Raw genomic sequence first — 20,138 nt, forward strand, 5'->3', positions numbered from 1 at the left:
GGAAAGCACAAGAGCCGCTATAAGGCGTGGCCTGCTGTATCTTAGAGACAAGTTTACGCTGTCAAATGCGAGGTGCGGACTGGTTTAGGGCCTCGGGAAGCGATGGAGTGAGTGCGCCAGGAGGGGTTAGGGGTACTGTTGGGGTGATTAATGCGCTGTTGGGGTGATTAATGCGCTGTTGGGGTGACTGGGGGTGTTGGGGTGACTGGGGGTGTTGGGGTGATTAATGCGCTGTTGGGGTGACTGACGGGAGGACGTTATTAGCGCCAGTGCTGACTGTGTGGCCGGGCACCTGCCCTGCATGCCTCCTGTAACAGCTGCCCTTATACTTGGCGCCGTGCCGGGATGAAATGTTTTAGGAGGCAGCAGCTTTTTATTTCTAACACGTGTTTAGATTGTAAGCTCACGAGGGCAGGACCCTCTTCCCCTTCTGTACCAGCGTGGCGTACGGCGCGTCCGTCCCTTTTAATGCCTCCCCCTCTGTACATGAAATGGAAAGGCTGGGCTTTACGATCTCTGCTTTCGCTGCAGGCGCCGTGAGAACGAAGCGAAGAGCCGAATGGGAAGACTGACGGACTTTGTGGATGAGGACGGGGACCGGCTGCTCGACAAACTGCGGGAGCTGAAGCTCACAAACGGCCGGTACCTCCAGGAGCTGAGCACCGTGCATACCGCCGGCCTCGCAGAGCGCCGGGAGGCGAGGGGCTGTACGCGCCGGGAGGCGAGGGGCTGTACGCGCCGGGAGGCGAGGGGCTTTACGCCCCGGGAGGCGAGGGGCTTTACGCCCCGGGAGGCGAGGGGCTTTACGCCCCGGGAGGCGAGGGGCTGCACGCCCCGGGAGGCGAGGGGCTGCACGCCCCGGGAGGCGAGGGGCTGTAGGCGCCGGGAGGCGAGGGGCTGTACGCGCCGGGAGGCGAGGGGCTGCACGCGCCGGGAGGCGAGGGGCTGTACGCGCCGGGAGGCGAGGGGCTGCACGCGCCGGGAGGCGGGAGGCGAGGGGCTGCACGCGGCGGGAGGCGAGGGGCTGCACGCGCCGGGAGGCGGGAGGCGAGGGGCTGCACGCGCCGGGAGGCGGGAGGCGAGGGGGTCTCGCGCCCAGCGAGGCTTCCCGTTTTCTGGGAGCCGGTTTGTTGATGTTCTTCATGTACTAAGTGGCGTCTTGTAGTTTCAGACCGAGTCCTAAAGCGTCCAGAAGAGGCGTGGATTTCGCCCTCGCTCAGCCGAGAGAGGATCTGCCGGGAGTCGCGCAGCCCCTCGATCTCCGGGGCCAGGAGGACCCCGAGTGTTTGAAGCAGTTCCGTGCCCAGCCGGTGCCGGCTCACGTCTTCCTCCCGCTGTACGATGACCTGGTGGAGCAGCAAGCGGCTCGGAGGAAGACGGGGGTCCAGGAAAGGAAAGACTTTCTTTTAAAGACACAGAAACCGTTTCGTTTTCTTTCAAAGGAGGAAGAGAAAAGAAGGAAAGCAGCCCAGGCGCTTCTTGCTGCCCCCGCGAGGGCAGAGCGTGGCGTGAAGAGAGAAGTCGTTAAACATGCCCAAGATCCTGAAATTAGTGACAGATTGAAAGGTAATCCCCGAATCCCCCGGGTCCTCCGCCATGCCTGCGTGTCTGCAGTGAACGCGTGTCAATGAGTATTATCATGTATTGCTTTGTATAGCGCCATCAGATTCCGCAGCGCTGTTGCTGACAGGGTGGTAGCTAAGTGGAGCAGCCTCCCAGCAGAGGTGGTAGAGGGTAATACAGTGAGGGTATTAAACATGCAAGGGATAGACATACGGCTCCTGAATCTAAGACGGGCCGTCGGGGCTGCCGGCAGGTTCTGGGCTCTCGGGATTTGTCGTTTTATTTAAACTCGATGAATGTTCTTCCCGTTAACGTCTTTCACTTTTACCGCTTGAAGAGGCTGAGTTGATCAGGAAAGTGAAACGTCAGATGAGGGCCAAAGAGATGCTGCAGACTTCCTCAGCGCCGGTGCCCCTAAACCGAGGAACGAGGGATCCGCTTTCCAGCATCTCCCGGAAAACCCGGCAGGAGTACCTGGGATTTTTCCAGCAGAATCTCTCCTTCCGGCCACGCACAAACCCAGGCGTCCCGGATTTCCAGAGGCTGCACCACGAATTCCAGAAGCGATGCCTACAGAAGCAAAAGGAAATAGAACCGACCCGGAGCGAGCCCTTCACCCTGCGCACCTCCGCGCTGAGAAGAAGACAGAGCCACGACGGGAAAAGCGGGCAGGTGGGAGACCCTGTAACCCTTTACATTCTGAATGAGCGGTCACGCGGAATGGCCCCCAGTCCCCTGCTCCGCTGTACTGGCAACGTTCCTTCAGACGGCGAGCGGTGTAGCCGTATCTGCCGGGGGCGACACTCCCGGTTTCCCGCCGGTATAATTAGGCTTCGTGGAGCCGGCAGCTCTTTCCTCCTGTAGGATAATCACAGCCTTCTAGAGCTTTGGCTTTATTTTCACATAAAAAGAATAGAAATGCGTATTTTATACCCCCCCCCCCGTGATACTTTATTTCCCTTCCGCCGGTGGTCGTGAGATATCGATTCCGTTTCATTGTGTTTGTCAGGTTGGACCCCGTCGTCCCGAGACGCCTGCAGATTCCCTCCGGAGTTTGACGAGTTTGTCGCCCAATACGCTTCCTGTGTATATAACGGACAGCGCAAGGAGGAGGCAGTCTGCCGTTAGGTGCCTTTTATTGTGTCTGTCTGTCTGTCTGTCTCTTAGGGTTACTTCTATATGCATTGAAATGAGGTCTCTTTCTTTGCTTCTTTCCTTTTGGTGATCTCTGCCCTGCTTTATTCCATTCTTCACCCCCTTAGTCTTCTCTGTACCTGGAAATCTCCCTTTATATTCCGTTTCTTACGCCCTTCTCGCAGTCTTTGCTGTTTTTTTCCTTCTTTGGGCAGGGAGGGGACTTTTGCCTTGCTGGCCCAATAGTTGGTACTGACGGCTTCTGGGTCCGCTGGTCCGTGCCTGCGCCACCGACAGGTTCTCGGCCAGCGTGATCTATGGCTCCAGGATGTCAAATTGTGTCCTGGGGCTCCAGCTGCCTGATTTCCTGATCAATCAATGGCAGTCACCCTTAACCCTCGGTTACAAGATCGCTAGAAGATCATAAAGGTTCATGCAACATCCCTCTTTTTGCCCATCTTTGCCCATCTTCCTTTCCCTTCCGGTCAGTGGGTTTCGTGTCGGACTCCGGCAGGGACCGGTCAGTGGGTTTCGTGTCGGACTCCGGCAGGGACCGGTCAGTGGGTTTCGTGTCGGGCTCCGGCAGGGACCGGTCAGTGGGTTTCGTGTCGGGCTCCGGCAGGGACCGGTCAGTGGGTTTCGTGTCGGACTCCGGCAGGGACCGGTCAGTGGGTTTCGTGTCGGGCTCCGGCAGGGACCGGTCAGTGGGTTTCGTGTCGGGCTCCGGCAGGGACCGGTCAGTGGGTTTCGTGTCGGACTCCGGCAGGGACCGGTCAGTGGGTTTCGTGTCGGACTCCGGCAGGGACCGGTCAGTGGGTTTCGTGTCGGGCTCCGGCAGGGACCGGTCAGTGGGTTTCGTGTCGGGCTCCGGCAGGGACCGGTCAGTGGGTTTCGTGTCGGGCTCCGGCAGGGACCGGTCAGTGGGTTTCGTGTCGGACTCCGGCAGGGACCGGTCAGTGGGTTTCGTGTCGGGCTCCGGCAGGGACCGGTCAGTGGGTTTCGTGTCGGGCTCCGGCAGGGACCGGTCAGTGGGTTTCGTGTCGGACTCCGGCAGGGACCGGTCAGTGGGTTTCGTGTCGGACTCCGGCAGGGACCGGTCAGTGGGTTTCGTGTCGGGCTCCGGCAAGGACCGGTCAGTGGGTTTCGTGTCGGACTCCGGCAGGGACCGGTCAGTGGGTTTCGTGTCGGACTCCGGCAGGGACCGGTCAGTGGGTTTCGTGTTAAGCCAGGCGAGGCTGTATGTGACACGGAGACAATGTGCACGTTTTGTTACAGAGCTTCCCTGCAGGAAAAGAATGGACAAGAGACCAAGTGGACAAAAGAAAGCAAACAGTCCCTGGTGCGGCAGAGCTCAATATCCAGGAGGGCAAAGGCCATGGACCCTCACCGACCCCTCTCAGAAAGCAATGCGGAGAGGCTGCACCAGAACCGGTCCGTGACATTTCCGTTTCTTGTGACCTACTTGCTTTATTTATTACGCGTCCGCTGACAGCTAATTACTGCAGTGACGTAAAACCCGCTCAGGTAATCTGAAGACATTTACAATCTGTTGTTAGAAGTGCAGGGGAATCTCCTTCTCCTTTGTACGAGGCTCGTTCATTGCAGGGCTCACTCGGGTGCTGCTTCCAGATCGCAGAGCTTTAGATCTTGACTTATTAGCTGCTAGAGGACCCCTTATGGGGTCGGGGAACTCACTAACTCCTGGAGCACGCAGACATTCATAGCTTTTTGATTTTTAGGCAAGCCGATGGAAAGAGGATGAACGAATATAAGGAGGAGCTGGAGCGGATGAAGGCCAGAGTGAAGTTGAGACCCTACCTTTTTGAGCTTCTCACTAAAGTAAGAAATTGATAATGCCGTATTTGCTCGATTATAAGACAAGGTTTTTCCCAGAGCAAATGCTCTGAAAAATACCCTTCGTCTTCTAATCGGGGTCGTCTTATAATCAGACCTCAAATAGGTCTGACTATGAGACTAAGATCCAGATCCCCCGCAGCGATGCAGGGGACCTGGATCCTCCTGTGTTATGCCCCCCCCCAACTTACCGGTGCATCTGAGTCCCCGGTGCTTAGTCCGGGCAGCGTGTAGAGCTCTACCCGATTCGCGTAGACAACTTCCGCTCAAGCGCGTAGAGCTCTGCACGCTGCCCGGACTAAGCACCGGGGGACTCAGAAGCACCGGTAAGTTTGGGGGGGGGGCAGGGGAGTGTTAAATGGGGGGCATAAGGCATTTCTGGAGGCAGAGTGCCTTTTTTTTTTTGAAATGCCTTTTAACCCCCTTAATGGCACTCTGCCTCCAGAAATGCCCTATACCTCCCTAAATGCAACTCTGCTCCATAATATGCCTTTTAACCCCCTAAATGCCAGTGGCATATAGGGGTATAAGGCATTTCTGGAGGCAGAGTGGCGCATAGGGGGTCAAAAGGCATATCATGGGGCACAGTGGCATATAGAGGGTTCAAAGGCGTATCATGGGGCACAGTGGCATATAGAGGGTTCAAAGGCGTATCATGGGGCACAGTGGCATATAGAGGGTTCAAAGGCGTATCATGGGGCACAGTGGCATATAGAGGGTTAAAAGGCGTATCATGGGGCACAGTGGCATATAGAGGGTTAAAAGGCATATCATGGGGCACAGTGGCATATAGAGGGTTCAAAGGCGTATCATGGGGCACAGTGGCATTTAGAGGGTTAAAAGGCATATCATGGGGCACAGTGGCATTTAGAGGGTTAAAAGCCATATCATGGGGCACAGTGGCATTTAGAGGGTTAAAAGGCATATCATGGGGCACAGTGGCATATAGGTGGCATATAGGGGGTATAAGGCATTTCTGGGGCAGATTGCATTACTGGGGGGCAGGTTGAAAAAAAAAAGGAAATAAAAACAAAATATTTTTGTCAATCGTAGCTTTTATTAACAAACAGTTGTTCACATAGTTTACATGAACTAACATTTACTGGTAAAACTTTTTTGCTATCGGGTCGTCTTATATTCAGGCTTTTTCTTTTTTTCATAAATGAATATTCGGATTTTGGGGGTCGTCTTATAATCTAGGAAATACGGTAATAGAAATGGACAGGGGCCGTGGAAGGCCAAGGCCACTATTCCATTCTTCTGTTTGGGGATTAAGGTTCTCCTGCTGTATTTCGGGAGCCCATCTGTTGGTTCCAGGAGAGACTTCCATAATACTGCAGCGTTTACGAAGCATTTATCAAACCGGCGCCCCGGCCCCCGCTCGCCTCTTCCCTCGCCTGTTTTCCGTGGTTTTTAATATGTTTTGTTTCCTTTTCGTGCCGTCGCAGAGCATACTCTCTCACACTTAGTCTTTGGTTGCTTTTTTCCCTAGGCTAATGCCGCTAAAGCAGCCGAGTGCAGATTCGCAGGTACCCTGCAGCAGGTCGGGCTGACAGAAGACTTTGTTCAGCATCAGGGAAGGAGATCCGATGAAGCGGAGGAATAGGTGGCCCGGCGGGGTGAGCCGGGAGGACGTAGCTGGCGTATCCGATGTCGCTGGTATTTTGATCCGTGTTTCAGCAGGGAATACGCTACGTCGGGGGGGGGGGGGTAAGGAAAGGGCGCATAGTCCCCGCTCACACAGGGGTAAACGTTTAGACGCGTTTTTAATCGCTCATAACTGAATTTTGGTGTCCAAATCCTGAAAAGTGTTAACCCTTTGGGGATGATGCACGTGGAAACACACCTCCTAGCGTGCAGACAAACACCCTTCCTCCTTATCACAGTGCCTGTGCCTGTGGGAAGCAATAGAATGGCTCAGTCACCCAGCCAGACTCTCTGACTAATAGAAGTTTGTGGAGGAACGGACTTCATTAGCATCGCCATAAAGCATCAGCTCAGTGGGGTGTTTGAGCTGGGAAAGATACCAGAAATATTACACGACTCACAAGGGGCAGCCTCCAGGTCTGCAGCTAAAGGGGGTTTTTATTGGGGATAAAACCAGATTTTTGTCAATGCTGACTTACATTACTGTATACAGCGCTGGGGGGGGTTATATTAGTGTATACAGTGCCGGGGGGGTTATATTACTGTATACAGTGCTGGGGGGGGTTACATTACTGTATACAGCGCTGGGGCGGTTATATTAGTGTATACAGCGCTGGGGGTTATATTACTGTATACAGCGCTGGGGGGATTACATTACTGTATACAGCGCTGGGGCGGTTATATTAGTGTATACAGCGCTGGGGGGGGTTATATTAGTGTATACAGCGCTGGGGGGGGGTTATATTAGTGTATACAGTGCCGGGGGGGTTATATTACTGTATACAGTGCCGGGGGGGTTATATTACTGTATACAGTGCCGGGCGGGGTTATATTAGTGTATACAGCGCTGGGGGGTTATATTACTGTATACAGCGCTGGGGGGGGTTATATTAGTGTATACAGTGCCGGGGGGTTATATTACTGTATACAGTGCTGGGGGGGGTTATATTACTGTATACAGCGTTGGGGGGTTTCATTACTGTATACAGCGCTGGGGGGGTTATACTAGTGTATACAGCGCCGGGGGGGTTATATTAGTGTATACAGCGCCGGGGGGGGTTATATTAGTGTATACAGTGCTGGGGGGGTTATATTAGTGTATACAGTGCCGGGGGGGGTTATATTACTGTATACAGTGCCGGGGGGGGTTATATTAGTGTATACAGCGCTGGGGGGGGTTATATTAGTGTATACAGCGCTGGGGGGGGGTTATATTAGTGTATACAGCGCTGGGGGGGTTATATTAGTGTATACATGTTTTGGTAGATACGGGGAGATCGCCAGCAGCAGATTAATTTGCGATTCTTCTATCTGTAACTCTGATCCCGCTGCAGCGAGAAGGGCTGGGAAGCGATGAATTGTAAGTTCTGTTCCGCGGAGCACTGGGAAGAAGAGTATTATTGTTTAATTATGCACAAGAGTGTAATTAATGAAAACAAAATTAAACCCGAGGCTTTTCGCCCAACACGGCTGTTTTGTGATATTCCGTCGGCCCTCCGTGTTTTTTATGCCTGATGTTGGGTTATGAATAAAATGTCAGTTGAGTCGGAGGGAGACGGGGCAGTGAAACGGATGTACGGTCCATGCCTGCACCACGACCGGTTAAACCATACAAATGGGGGACCCGAGTGTCTGGTCCCCCCCCCCGGGACCCGAGTGTCTGGTCCCCCCCCCCGGGACCCGAGTGTCTGGTCCCCCCCCCCGGGACCCGAGTGTCTGGTCCCCCCCCCCGGGACCCGAGTGTCTGCCCCCCGGGACCCCGTGTTCACCTGCATTGGCTTTAGCGTTGGTTCTGTATCTAAACCTCCCTCAGCCGATCATTCTTACAAAAAGCAGGATTAAATGGCGCAGTAAGATTTATTCATCCTGCAGCCAGCGTGACATGCACACGACAGCCCGCTCCCCGAGAACCCCTAAAGCGCAGGCGGGCAGGGTCAGTGCCCCAAGTACATCACCCTACAACCCCTGCAGGAAGCGAGCCGGACCCTGTATAATGCATAATGCGAGTAGAGTTCCTGGTAAAACTATACAGGCCCTTCTTAATGTACACTTACAGGAGAGGGCTAGCACCTCCTAGCCCAGAGGCCAAACAAGTCCATGTAGCCCACCAAACCCTGCGCATGCATAGGCACATGGGGTCGTTCCTGTCTGAACAATCAGGGCCCGAACCCCCCTAACCCCAGACCAAGGCGCACAGCGGGGGATGATCCTGTGAAGGGAACCTCCTGAAGCGTCCTTGGATTTACAGACGAGGAAGGAGCGCAGGACTGGTGGCGCGGAGGAAGTTTACGTCCATACACTTTGTCCCTCAATATCTCGATGAGTTTTTTTCTTGTAAGGCAGCGTCCTTCAGCTCAACAGTTTTTCAAACTCTTTCTGCACTTTAAAAGCCAAACATCTTTATTCCGTGTCCCACGCGACTGTCCCGGCCCGAGCCAGTTATCCCAGAAGCCTTCAGTTCATCAATAGAGAGACATCTTGTTCGTAGGTGCGAGGCGGCGTGGGCCCGGAGAGCAGGTGCGTCTGCTGCAGAGGATCCTGGCACAGAGCGGCCGAGACGCTTCCGTCTGTCAAACGCAGAATTTAAAGATGCTTTTTATAAGAACTGACGAAGGACAGTAACGACGCACACCACGGCGGGGTCACCGGTGGCAAACCTCACCAGGATGCCACACGCAGGCGCCACTCACCTGAGGAGCTTCTTGGATGATGTTTTCTAACATGAGCATTTCTACTTCCACTCTGAGAAAACGTCTTCCCGCACGCTGGACACGGATGGGACTTCACTCCTGGGGGTACAAAAAGCAATTAGGAAAGTGACAAACACCAGAGCTTTATTCTGAGCAGGAGGAGCGGCTCGTTAATTACCTGAGTGCACGACCATATGCTTTCGCAGGCTCGAGTATTCAGCGAAGGAACGTCCACATCCCTCCGCCTCGCAGACAAAGGGTTTCTCCCCTGCGGGAAGGAAGACAACGAGCTCTATGCACCAGCCACAGAACGGCAGGATACGGGCACACGCCGCCCGCGCGACCGATACACACCTGTGTGGATGCGCAGATGATTTTTCAGGTTGCCGGCCGTGGTAAACTGCTTGCCGCAGCCAGCCTGAGGGCACAGGAAAGGCCGCTCGCCGTTGTGAGTACGCATGTGAACTTTCAGCCTTTGTAGAACATAGAAACTTTTCCCACAACCTTCAGCAGGACAGGCGAATGAACGATCATTCCTACGATGATACAATTACATACAGCCAGATGCAAAGGGGCTACAAGCCTTACATTGCCATGGTTACGGCCGTGTTTACTTATAACAGGCCCCTGAGAATACACTGACTCCACATTCTATATGGCTCTAAGGGCACTCAAAGGGTTAATAGTAATATGACTGAGGCTGTGATCACGCACACATCCTACACGTCACAGGGCCAGGTACGCGGCCCCCTCCTACTTACTGGGTTTAGGTGTTTCAGTCACAGCGGTCGCTAACAGGGGTATAAAATCAAGCCCATAGGCAGCCGTCTCTAGAAACGTCGGCAACAGAACCGGCCGTACCGAAGAGCTCGTAGGACGCCGCCTTTGCCACAAGGCAAAGTTTCCACCCTGCTAGATCTGCCCCGGACCACTGAATTATTGTGAAGCGGGAGCTTCTAGAAGGAACAGCTCAGCCACAAACCGGCAGACCGCGGACACTCACACAGCGGCCCACCTAAAGACCACCCGTCCCCTGCATCGCTCATTAGGAGATCCAAACCGCCTCCGGAAACAGCACAAGTGCCGTCCGTCGGGAGCCAACGGCTGCGCGCAGCCTGAAGATCACTATACTCGGCGCCACGCTGAAACGTGCTCTCTGGAGCGATAGATCTCGCTTTGCTGTCTGGAAGTCTGATGGACGGATCTGGGTTTGGCGCATACCAGGAGACCGCTACCTAACGGAACGCATATTACTTAAAGTTTGGTGGGGAGGGAGAATGGCCTGGGCTGTTTTTCAGGGTCTGGGCCCCTGGGTTCCAGCGAGGGGACATTTATTTTTTCTTCCATACCACTCCGGATTTCAGCAACTCTGCAACCAAAAATCTCACCTGTGTGTTTTCAGGTGATACTTCAGGTGTGTCGCCCACACGAAGGACCGGTCACAGCCACGAAAGGAGCAGCGAAGTCGCCTGTCTGCGGGCGGCAGATGAGAGACCGCCAGGGGGGTTCTTGGTTCTACATCCAAGGAGGGGCTCAGAGTGATTTCTCCTAAAAACCGGCAGAACAGATCTCTGTGTAACCGTTTCAAAGGAAGTATTCTTCCCACGATGTCTGCTACACAAGTCTATTTACTTATATTTACTTTCACTCCTGCCACCTACCTGCCTTCTCTTTCCGAGAGATGAGAACCCGAGCCCAGAAAATACCAAATCTAAAACATCTCTTACTTCGTAAGGCATGCGCATGGAGCGCTTCGCCTCGCCGCTCTCAGACCCGCCACAACTCCATTATTCACAATCCACCGCGGAGAGCGGAATGCGTTACGATCGAGGGATTTCATACCGTTGCAGATGGTCTTGGCACTCTTTGCTAACTGTGCCCGGGTAGCGGCTATTAGACTGTCATGGGCCAACTCCTGAACGCGCAGAAACCACGGAGTGCTGCTGTCGGTGCAATCACTGGAAAGGAAATCGTTACCAGAGTCCTCTGCTTCATCGTGAACAAAAACCAGCTGCTCTGGAGGAGACCCTAACCCTGGAGAAGGAAATGAACACTTCAGCGCCACATCACTGAACGTCAAAAACCATTCCAGGGATTTATAACCAAGTTACCTGTCCTGGCGAGGTTGAGAAGTATAAAGGAAGAGTTATCGGTGGGGGGCAGATCTTGGAGCAGCGTCGGAGGGTCCGTGGGGGAAAGGAGGGCGCTGTTTTTCCCCACCCTGGGGTCTGCACTGTGATCAACGTCCACATGAAGAGTGTTCAGCAAGGTCGCGCCTGGACTTTTTGGCGGAAGCTCCTGAACGACTGCTGCGTCTGGAACAGAATAAGTTTCAGGAGTCAGGGCAAACGGGTCACCGAACCAGGCTTCTCCACAATGTGGCAGCTCTAGGCCCGGAACACCTTACAGTCAAGCTGCACCTCATTCAGAGGGAAAGATTTACGTCCATTACATGCTAGAGCTGCACGCAGTTTCTCTAAATGTAGGACACAAGCTTGTTTTATTGTTTCTGCGCTCTATTTTAAGCGTCTTTCTTTAAAATGAATACACAGACAGTAATAACCGTGAGAAACGTAAAGTTACCTAACAGCAGCGACCCACACTGTGCCGCTTCAGACTCCGGAAGGGGAGAGAGACACGAAAGGGCTTTACATTCGGATTCCACGAGCTCTTCTCCCAAAGGAATTGAAGTATTTTGCACAAACTCCACCAGAAGCTGTAACAGAGCAGGCAAAAGCTTAACGCATGGCAGAGAACAGAGAGGAAGGGTCTGGATTTAAGGACCGAGTGGCCGTGTCACGCCAAAATGCCCCAAATCTTTACGATGTGCTCATCGAATAACTCATGTGAATAGTTCTGTGTTACTACATGTATACGCCTGTGATGTCATACATCGTTCTCTCAAGGCAAAGTGTGACATATGCCAGAGGCGGTTCTATATTTCAGAGCTGACTTCATGGTTTGAAGAGTCGATGTGTGTCGCCGTGATAACGGAACGGGATGCTGAATGTTAACGGATGAAGCCGAGTGCCCGCGGCACGGCCTGGGAAGCGGAGAACAGATCGGACACTAAAGGTCAGCTGCTGCTCGGCCCCCATTCCTCCTCCCTCCCTTTCGTCGATCGCCCTGCTTTGCCTGCCTGTGTACGGCGAGATGCTTTCACCTTTTTTTTCTTCCCAATAAAGTTATCTTTCTTCTCCATCATTAACCAAGACTTATCGGGTTACCGGAGGGCATTGGCTTTACAAAGACATTTTCTCTTCTCCCCACGCCCTCTGCCGATATAGAACTCACTTCTGGTCTGGACTGCAGCTCATCAGATAGCATTGGCATAGCTCCAGAGTCCAACAGGTCCAGAGAGGAAACCACCTTCATGACAAAGAAAAGCCACTGATTATCTACTTTTATCACAATCACACCAAACGGTATTTCACGGTCCTAAAGAACATAACACGAGGTCATGATGTTACCCACTATCTCTCTCTCTATATATCTATATATATATATCTCACCTCACTATATACATCCACGTGATTACACACACACACACACACACACACACACACACACACACACACACACACACATATATATATATATATTAACAGATGGAATAAGTATCTTGTGATAATACCTTTTTTATTGGACTAACAGAATTTAGGAATGACAAGCTTTCGGGAGCTCTTCTCCCTTTCTCAAGTCTAAAGCATATCTGAGCAAAACGACGCATAGAATTCAATGTAGTGTGGCAGGGGGGGGGGTGCTTACTACACAGATCTGATTTTTTTTTTTAATTTATCTTCAGCAGTGCTAAACCCCCCCCCCCCTCCAAATTCCCTACTCAGAACATTTATGACCCTCTGGAGGGACACATACTTTTACAACATCTCACCCTCCCTTATCAGATCTGGGTAGTAAGCACCCCCCCCTTTTTAGTCCAATAAAAAAGGTATTATCACAAGATACTTATTCCATCTGTTATTTGATATTGACACCACTGGACTAATACGGCTACAACCTCTACTCTACTAATATATATATATATATATATATATAATATATATATATATATATATATATATATATATATATATATATATATATATATATAATCACACCTCACTATATACACACACACATAAATATATATATATATATCTCACACCTCACTATATAAACACACACATTATATATATATATATATATCTCACACCTCACTATATACACACACATTATATATATATATATATATATATATATCTCACACCTCACTATACACACACACACATAAATATATATATATATATATCTCACACCTCACTATATACACACACACACATAAATATATATATATATATATCACACCTCACTATATACACACACACACATAAATATATATATATATATATCTCACACCTCACTATATACACACACACATTATATATATATATATATATATCTCACACCTCACTATATAAACACACACATTATATATATATATATATCTCACACCTCACTATATACACACACACACATAAATATATATATATATATATCTCACACCTCACTATATACACACACACATTATATATATATATATATATCTCACACCTCACTATATAAACACACACATTATATATATATATATCTCACACCTCACTATATACACACACACACATAAATATATATATATCTCACACCTCACTATATAAACACACACATTATATATATATATATCTCACACCTCACTATATAAACACACACACATAAATATATATATATATATATCTCACACCTCACTATATACACACACACACACATTATATATATATATATATCTCACACCTCACTATATAAACACACACACATAAATATATATATATCTCACACCTCACTATATAAACACACACACATAAATATATATATATATATATCTCACACCTCACTATATACACACACACACACATTATATATATATATATATCTCACACCTCACTATATAAACACACACACATAAATATATATATATATATATCTCACACCTCACTATATACACACACACACATTATATATATATATATCTCACACCTCACTATATACACACACACACACATTATATATATATAATATATATATATTATACACACACACACCCTACACACCCCCTCCAGGCCGTACCTGGCCCCTAGCAGTCACCTCCCAGTGAGTGGTGAGAGTTCCCATGTTTAACCCATTTCTCTCCAATATGTGAAACCGAGGTTGTCTGCTCTTCCGGTACCGGGCTCCCCCACAACACAAGCTCCGCTTCCGGCCACTTCCTCAGCCGATATATTCCGCGCCGCGAGGAAATGACAATTTGTAGAATGTACGGAAGCCGTCGAGGTTCACACTGCAGGCTAAGGAGAGCAGACAATTGGTCAGCGTGTACGGAAGCCGAGAGGTTACCGCTGTCCGCGAGGACGGAAGCCGGGAGGTTACCGCTGTCAGCGAGGACGGAAGCCGGGAGGTTACCGCTGTCAGCGAGGACGGAAGCCGGGGGGTTTGCGTGCCTTTGATTCTAGGTCACCATGCGCTTGTTTCCCGGTCTCCTTATCTCTCACGGTAGAGTGGCCCGGCGGATCGGTCTTGGCCCTCGCTCCAGACTCGATCTCCTCCGGAATCTGCTCACAGCTTTGGTCCGGCACGAGCGGATTGAAACCACGTGGGCTCGGGCTGATGAGCTGCAGGTGTATGCGGAGAAGGTGAGGCCCCCGCGGGTGGAACTTGCTGACCGTGTAACGGGACATATAGCCGGTTTTTCTACAGACTTTGGGGTTTGTGGGGTATTTAATCTAATGTTGGGGGTAACTGTGACTTTGGGGTTTGTGGGGTATTTCATCTCATGCTGGGGGTAACTCTGTGACTTTGGGGTTTGTGGGGTATTTCATCTCATGCTGGGGGTAACTCTGTGACTTTGGGGTTTGTGGGGTATTTCATCTCATGCTGGGGGTAACTCTGTGACTTTGGGGTTTGTGGGGTATTTCATCTCATGCTGGGGGTAACTCTGTGACTTTGGGGTTTGTGGGGTATTTCATCTCATGCTGGGGGTAACTCTGTGACTTTGGGGTTTGTGGGGTATTTCATCTCATGCTGGGGGTAACTCTGTGACTTTGGGGTTTGTGGGGTATTTCATCTCATGCTGGGGGTAACTCTGTGACTTTGGGGTTTGTGGGATATTTCATCTCATGCTGGGGGTAACTCTGTGACTTTGGGGTTTGTGGGGTATTTCATCTCATGCTGGGGGTAACTCTGTGACTTTGGGGTTTGTGGGGTATTTCATCTAATGTTGGGGGTAACTCTGTGACTTTGGGGTTTGTGGGGTATTTCATCTCATGCTGGGGGTAACTCTGTGACTTTGGGGTTTGTGGGGTATTTCATCTCATGCTGGGGGTAACTCTGTGACTTTGGGGTTTGTGGGGTATTTCATCTCATGCTGGGGGTAACTCTGTGACTTTGGGGTTTGTGGGGTATTTCATCTCATGCTGGGGGTAACTCTGTGACTTTGGGGTCAAGTTGCTTTCCCCGGCCACTGAAATCCTTTGTCTCATCCACCGTTTTTGCTTTGCAGTTGATTGATTACGGCAGGTTAGGGGACTCCAGTGAGAAGGCCATGAGGATGGCAGACTTCTGGCTGACGGTGAGTAATAAACGGCACATCCGGGGTGATTTTCCGGTCGGCGGTACGTAATAATCGGCACATCCGCGGTGGTTAAACGGTTAAACGGGGTATCTGGGGGTTACGCTTCTGTCTGCTGTCAGTTGCGCAGCTGCTCTTGAGGGGACAAACGCTATATGGCCAAAAGTATTGGGACACCTGACCATTACACCAACAGGGACTTTGATGACATCACAGACAGTAATGAGAGGTGCAGAAGGGGACACAAAGACATTTTGGACAATGCTCGGCTTCCAGCTTTCTGGTAACAGTTTGGGGAAACCCTTTCCTAACCCAGCGTGACCGTGCCCAGCGCACAAAGCAAGCTCTGTAAAGACACGGCTGGATGAGTTAGGTGGGAAGAACTTGACCGGCCGCACAGAGCCCCGACCTCAACTCCATCCAACACCTTTGGGATGTAGGGGATGTGACTGCGTTATCAGGACTGGTCAGACAGCGGCGGGTCTGTATGTAATGTAGGGGATGTGACTGTGGTATCAGGACTGGTCAGACAGCGGCGGGTCTGTATGTAATGTAGGGGATGTGACTGGGTTATCAGGACTGGTCAGACAGCGCCGGGTCTGTATGTAATGTAGGGGATGTGACTGCGTTATCAGGACTGGTCAGACAGCGGCGGGTCTGTATGTAATGTAGGGGATGTGACTGCGGTATCAGGACTGGTCAGACAGCGGCGGGTCTGTATGTAATGTAGGGGGTGTGACTGTGTTATCAGGACTGGTCAGACAGCGGCGGGTCTGTATGTAATGTAGGGGGTGTGACTGCGTTATCAGGACTGGTCAGACAGCGGCGGGTCTGTATGTAATGTAGGGGGTGTGACTGCGTTATCAGGACTGGTCAGACAGCGGCGGGTCTGTATGTAATGTAGGGGGTGTGACTGCGTTATCAGGACTGGTCAGACAGCGGCGGGTCTGTATGTAATGTAGGGGGTGTGACTGCGGTATCAGGACTGGTCAGACAGCGGCGGGTCTGTATGTAATGTAGGGGATGTGACTGCGTTATCAGGACTGGTCAGACAGCGGCGGGTCTGTATGTAATGTAGGGGATGTGACTGCGTTATCAGGACTGGTCAGACAGCGGCGGGTCTGTATGTAATGTAGGGGATGTGACTGCGGTATCAGGACTGGTCAGACAGCGGCGGGTCTGTATGTAATGTAGGGGGTGTGACTGTGTTATCAGGACTGGTCAGACAGCGGCGGGTCTGTATGTAATGTAGGGGGTGTGACTGTGTTATCAGGACTGGTCAGACAGCGGCGGGTCTGTATGTAATGTAGGGGGTGTGACTGCGTTATCAGGACTGGTCAGACAGCGGCGGGTCTGTGTGTAATGTAGGGGATGTGACTGCGGTATCAGGACTGGTCAGACAGCGGCGGGTCTGTATGTAATGTAGGGGGTGTGACTGCGGTATCAGGACTGGTCAGACAGCGGCGGGTCTGTATGTAATGTAGGGGGTGTGACTGCGTTATCAGGACTGGTCAGACAGCGGCGGGTCTGTATGTAATGTAGGGGATGTGACTGCGGTATCAGGACTGGTCAGACAGCGGCGGGTCTGTATGGTATGTAGGGGGTGTGACTGTGTTATCAGGACTGGTCAGACAGCGGCGGGTCTGTATGTAATGTAGGGGATGTGACTGCGGTATCAGGACTGGTCAGACAGCGGCGGGTCTGTATGGTATGTAGGGGGTGTGACTGCGTTATCAGGACTGGTCAGACAGCGGCAGGTCTGTATGTAATGTAGGGGATGTGACTGCGTTATCAGGACTGGTCAGACAGCGGCGGGTCTGTATGTAATGTAGGGGGTGTGACTGGGTTATCAGGACTGGTCAGACAGCGCCGGGTCTGTATGTAATGTAGGGGATGTGACTGCGTTATCAGGACTGGTCAGACAGCGGCGGGTCTGTATGTAATGTAGGGGGTGTGACTGCGTTATCAGGACTGGTCAGACAGCGGCGGGTCTGTATGTAATGTAGGGGGTGTGACTGCGTTATCAGGACTGGTCAGACAGCGGGGAGTTTAATGCCGGGATCTGATTGGTAGGTGCTGCTTGTGGCTCAGGTCAGTGGAGACTGGAAAGTCCGTTCTTGGTCCTCGCGTCGTGGCATTTGGGCTGCCGGAAGCTTCCACGGCTGGGTTCTGTTGTCTTTGAGAGGATTTCCGGCTGCCGCCTCTGATGCGTCATCGCACAATGTGACCTCAGGTGGTTTTGTGACTCTTTGGCCGCCTTCTGCTGGTTTGAAAGGGTTAAAAGGCGCAGATACTGTGTACCCCGGTGACTGCCTGTCCTGGACCCGCGCAGCCCTCGTGAGATAATGGTATTTCATGGGTTAAGCACTAATCACACCTAGAAATCCAAAGCGGACTCGCGTTTCTCTCTCGTCAGCCGGATCCTAGACGGAAGTAAGAGACGGCGTGGTGGGGACCGCTGTGACCTCTCCCACGTCTACGTTTGGCTTCAAGTAGCTGAGAGTCCGGTTTCCCGATGCGCTCAGGGGGAATCGGCAGGAATGTCTCTGACGGGACGGCAGCGCTTTGTTTCTTCCTGATTAGAATGGAGAGCGTAGACCGCGGGACTCTGGTCTTGGAGAGATGCCTAAGGAGAAAGCAGCAGGGTGTGAGGTTATTGTTTTATGTTGCGCAGTCATATTCTGTAGCGGTGTACAAGGGATAAACGGGACCTAACGAGTAACGCGTCGTTTGACAATTTGACTTACAGAGAAAAGCGGTATGGAGCTTGGGAGGCCTGGGGGTGCCGCTTGGGTCCTTCTGTGCGCGGGAAGGTCTCCTTGCTGGGCGCGCGCGTGGGAAGGTCTCCTCGCTGGGCGCGCGCGGGAAGGTCTCCTCGCTGGGCGCGCGCGGGAAGGTCTCCTCGCTGGGCGGGCGCGGGAAGGTCTCCTCGCTGGGCGGGCGCGCGCGCGGGAAGGTCTCCTCGCTGGGCGGGCGCGCGCGCGGGAAGGTCTCCTCGCTGGGCGGGCGCGCGCGCGGGAAGGTCTCCTCGCTGGGCGTGTGTCGCACGTGGCCGGTGACCTTGGCCTGACCTTTAGTCACTTTTAGCATTCTTCTTTTTCAGGAGAAGGATCTCATTCACAAGCTCTTCCAGACGCTGGTTCCTCGCTTTAGCTCGTGGCACGGGAATTACACCAGCATGCACCGGATTCCCAACAGAGACCGACTGGACCGCGCCAAGATGGCAGTCATCGAATACAAAGGAAACCCTTTTCCTCCTTTAAACGTGCGGAAGAGAGACGGCGACAAAACCCTTCTGAACCAACTTCTTTTGGGTTACCGTCTAGAAAAGAACCTCCTCTCATCAGCCTCCTGAAAAAGCTTTTGTGAAGAAACGATGGATCTGGGCACGGAATATCTCCCAAACGCGGATCACTCTCCAGTGACGGCATCTGCAGAGCGATGTATATAATGTAACTGATTAATGAGTGAGAATCTTACAGAATTCCATTAAAAGAATGCTGAGAATTAATTGATCTGTTCGTTATAAACTCTAACAGGATAGGTAGCCGGCCCTGGGGCTCGTAAGCATCCATCGCTATATTTATTCTGGAAGGATCCAGTAACAACTTCCAGCGTGTCAGCTAATTCTAACGACGGTACACGAGATAGTGGCGGGAAGAGGCCTTCTCCTCTTCGCTGCGGGGGGCGGGGGCGATGGGGGGGGGGGTGTTACACAGTTTAATGTATAAAGTGCCCGATATACACGACGCCAAATACTGAGAACGCACAAATAACACACAATGCAACGGCTACGCTAATAATTAACACTTCCCTCGCTGGCAAACTACTTTGGAATTCATTTAATATGCATACACTGTGCAGGCTTCTGATGAAACTATACACCTTACAGGGCTGGCTCCATTGAATTATACATTTGTAATGAGGTCAGAGGTGTAAATTTAATTGAAAGAGGTTTTACATCACTGCCTGAATGGAACAGCCTCCCAGCAGAAGTGGTAGAGGCTAATTTACACATGCATGCGAATATGTATACCGCTCCTGAAGCCTGTTTCATTATTTAAGCGGTTCCGGTGCCGCCGGTCAGCCATCTTGGAACACCCAGCCGCCGTCGGCCATCTTGGAACACCATGTTTGGATCCGCCATCTTGGAAAACCTATAGGTTATTTATAGGGTTAATTAGGTTATTAAGTGTTTCTGTATTTTATTAGCTCGTACATATCATGTGTTTAGGAAATTAAATAAAACATGGATTAGTAATAAAGCCCTTTTGCAGCAATAATTTGTGCAAAAACAATGTTCTTTGTCCACAGGGTGGCAGCATATCCCACATACAAGCATGTAGTGCCAACTTTCCACCAGCAGATGGCACCTATTTTTTTTTTATCTATTCCTTCAATACTGCGTTTGCATGCTATTTTCCATTGGTCTGGACCTGCAATGCTCGGTTCTTATGTTATTTATTTACTCTATACCTGCAAATACCTCTATACCTGGTGGAGGAAAAAAGAGGTGCTTCGGAGTGATGGAGAGGACAAAAGGACTCAGGGGGATTGCACAGGTAGCCCAAACA

At 51.2% G+C, this 20,138-nt stretch overlaps 3 protein-coding genes across 5 annotated transcripts; 2 read left to right on the forward strand and 1 right to left on the reverse strand.

Annotated features, from left to right (window-relative positions):
• The first annotated feature begins 17 nt into the window (after positions 1-17).
• FAM161B (FAM161 centrosomal protein B) lies at positions 18-6,157 on the forward strand. Its single transcript, XM_053474331.1, has 8 exons — positions 18-107; positions 532-707; positions 1,153-1,566; positions 1,901-2,235; positions 2,573-2,691; positions 3,973-4,128; positions 4,437-4,536; positions 6,044-6,157. The coding sequence occupies exons 1-8, from the start codon at positions 103-105 to the stop codon at positions 6,155-6,157; spliced, it is 1,419 nt and encodes a 472-aa protein (XP_053330306.1). The 5' UTR covers positions 18-102.
• A 2,380-nt stretch (positions 6,158-8,537) lies between these two features.
• Positions 8,538-14,273, reverse strand: ZNF410 (zinc finger protein 410). 3 transcript variants are annotated; one of them, XM_053475365.1, is made up of 10 exons: positions 14,067-14,273; positions 12,183-12,257; positions 11,472-11,604; positions 11,000-11,203; positions 10,731-10,922; positions 10,277-10,436; positions 9,243-9,424; positions 9,067-9,156; positions 8,895-8,987; positions 8,538-8,771 (listed from the first exon to the last, which is right to left on the reverse strand). In XM_053475365.1, the coding sequence occupies exons 1-10, from the start codon at positions 14,109-14,111 to the stop codon at positions 8,653-8,655; spliced, it is 1,293 nt and encodes a 430-aa protein (XP_053331340.1). In that variant the 5' UTR covers positions 14,112-14,273; the 3' UTR covers positions 8,538-8,652. The 3 variants fall into 3 exon arrangements, with proteins under 3 accessions (XP_053331340.1, XP_053331341.1, XP_053331339.1); XM_053475366.1 differs by having other exon boundaries at positions 8,538-8,765; positions 8,889-8,987; positions 14,085-14,270; XM_053475364.1 differs by having other exon boundaries at positions 8,538-8,765; positions 8,889-8,987; positions 14,067-14,269.
• Positions 14,274-14,354: 81 nt separating this feature from the next.
• Positions 14,355-19,075, forward strand: MRPL17 (mitochondrial ribosomal protein L17). Its single transcript, XM_053475367.1, has 3 exons — positions 14,355-14,629; positions 15,496-15,564; positions 18,668-19,075. Exons 1-3 carry the CDS (start codon positions 14,456-14,458, stop codon positions 18,917-18,919), a joined length of 495 nt encoding a protein of 164 aa, XP_053331342.1. The 5' UTR covers positions 14,355-14,455; the 3' UTR covers positions 18,920-19,075.
• The last annotated feature ends 1,063 nt before the right edge of the window (positions 19,076-20,138 follow it).

The sequence above is a fragment of the Spea bombifrons genome, chromosome 9 (genome assembly GCF_027358695.1).
Source record: "Spea bombifrons isolate aSpeBom1 chromosome 9, aSpeBom1.2.pri, whole genome shotgun sequence".
Lineage (NCBI taxonomy): Eukaryota > Metazoa > Chordata > Amphibia > Anura > Pelobatidae > Spea > Spea bombifrons.

Coding starts and splice junctions, on each gene's coding strand:
- FAM161B (XM_053474331.1), top strand. Junction 2,236..2,572: donor ACGACGGGAAAAGCGGGCAG/GTGGGAGACCCT, acceptor TGTGTTTGTCAG/GTTGGACCCCGTCGTCCCGA. Junction 4,537..6,043: donor TTTTTGAGCTTCTCACTAAA/GTAAGAAATTGA, acceptor TTTTTTCCCTAG/GCTAATGCCGCTAAAGCAGC.
- ZNF410 (XM_053475365.1), bottom strand. CDS start 14,111: ATGGGAACTCTCACCACTCACTGGGAGGTGACTGCTAGGGGCCAG. Junction 10,437..10,730: donor TGCCAAGACCATCTGCAACG/GTATGAAATCCC, acceptor GCCGGTTTTTAG/GAGAAATCACTCTGAGCCCC. Junction 8,988..9,066: donor GCATATGGTCGTGCACTCAG/GTAATTAACGAG, acceptor TTGTACCCCCAG/GAGTGAAGTCCCATCCGTGT.
- MRPL17 (XM_053475367.1), top strand. CDS start 14,456: ATGCGCTTGTTTCCCGGTCTCCTTATCTCTCACGGTAGAGTGGCCCGG. Junction 14,630..15,495: donor TGCAGGTGTATGCGGAGAAG/GTGAGGCCCCCG, acceptor TTTGCTTTGCAG/TTGATTGATTACGGCAGGTT. Junction 15,565..18,667: donor TGGCAGACTTCTGGCTGACG/GTGAGTAATAAA, acceptor CTTCTTTTTCAG/GAGAAGGATCTCATTCACAA.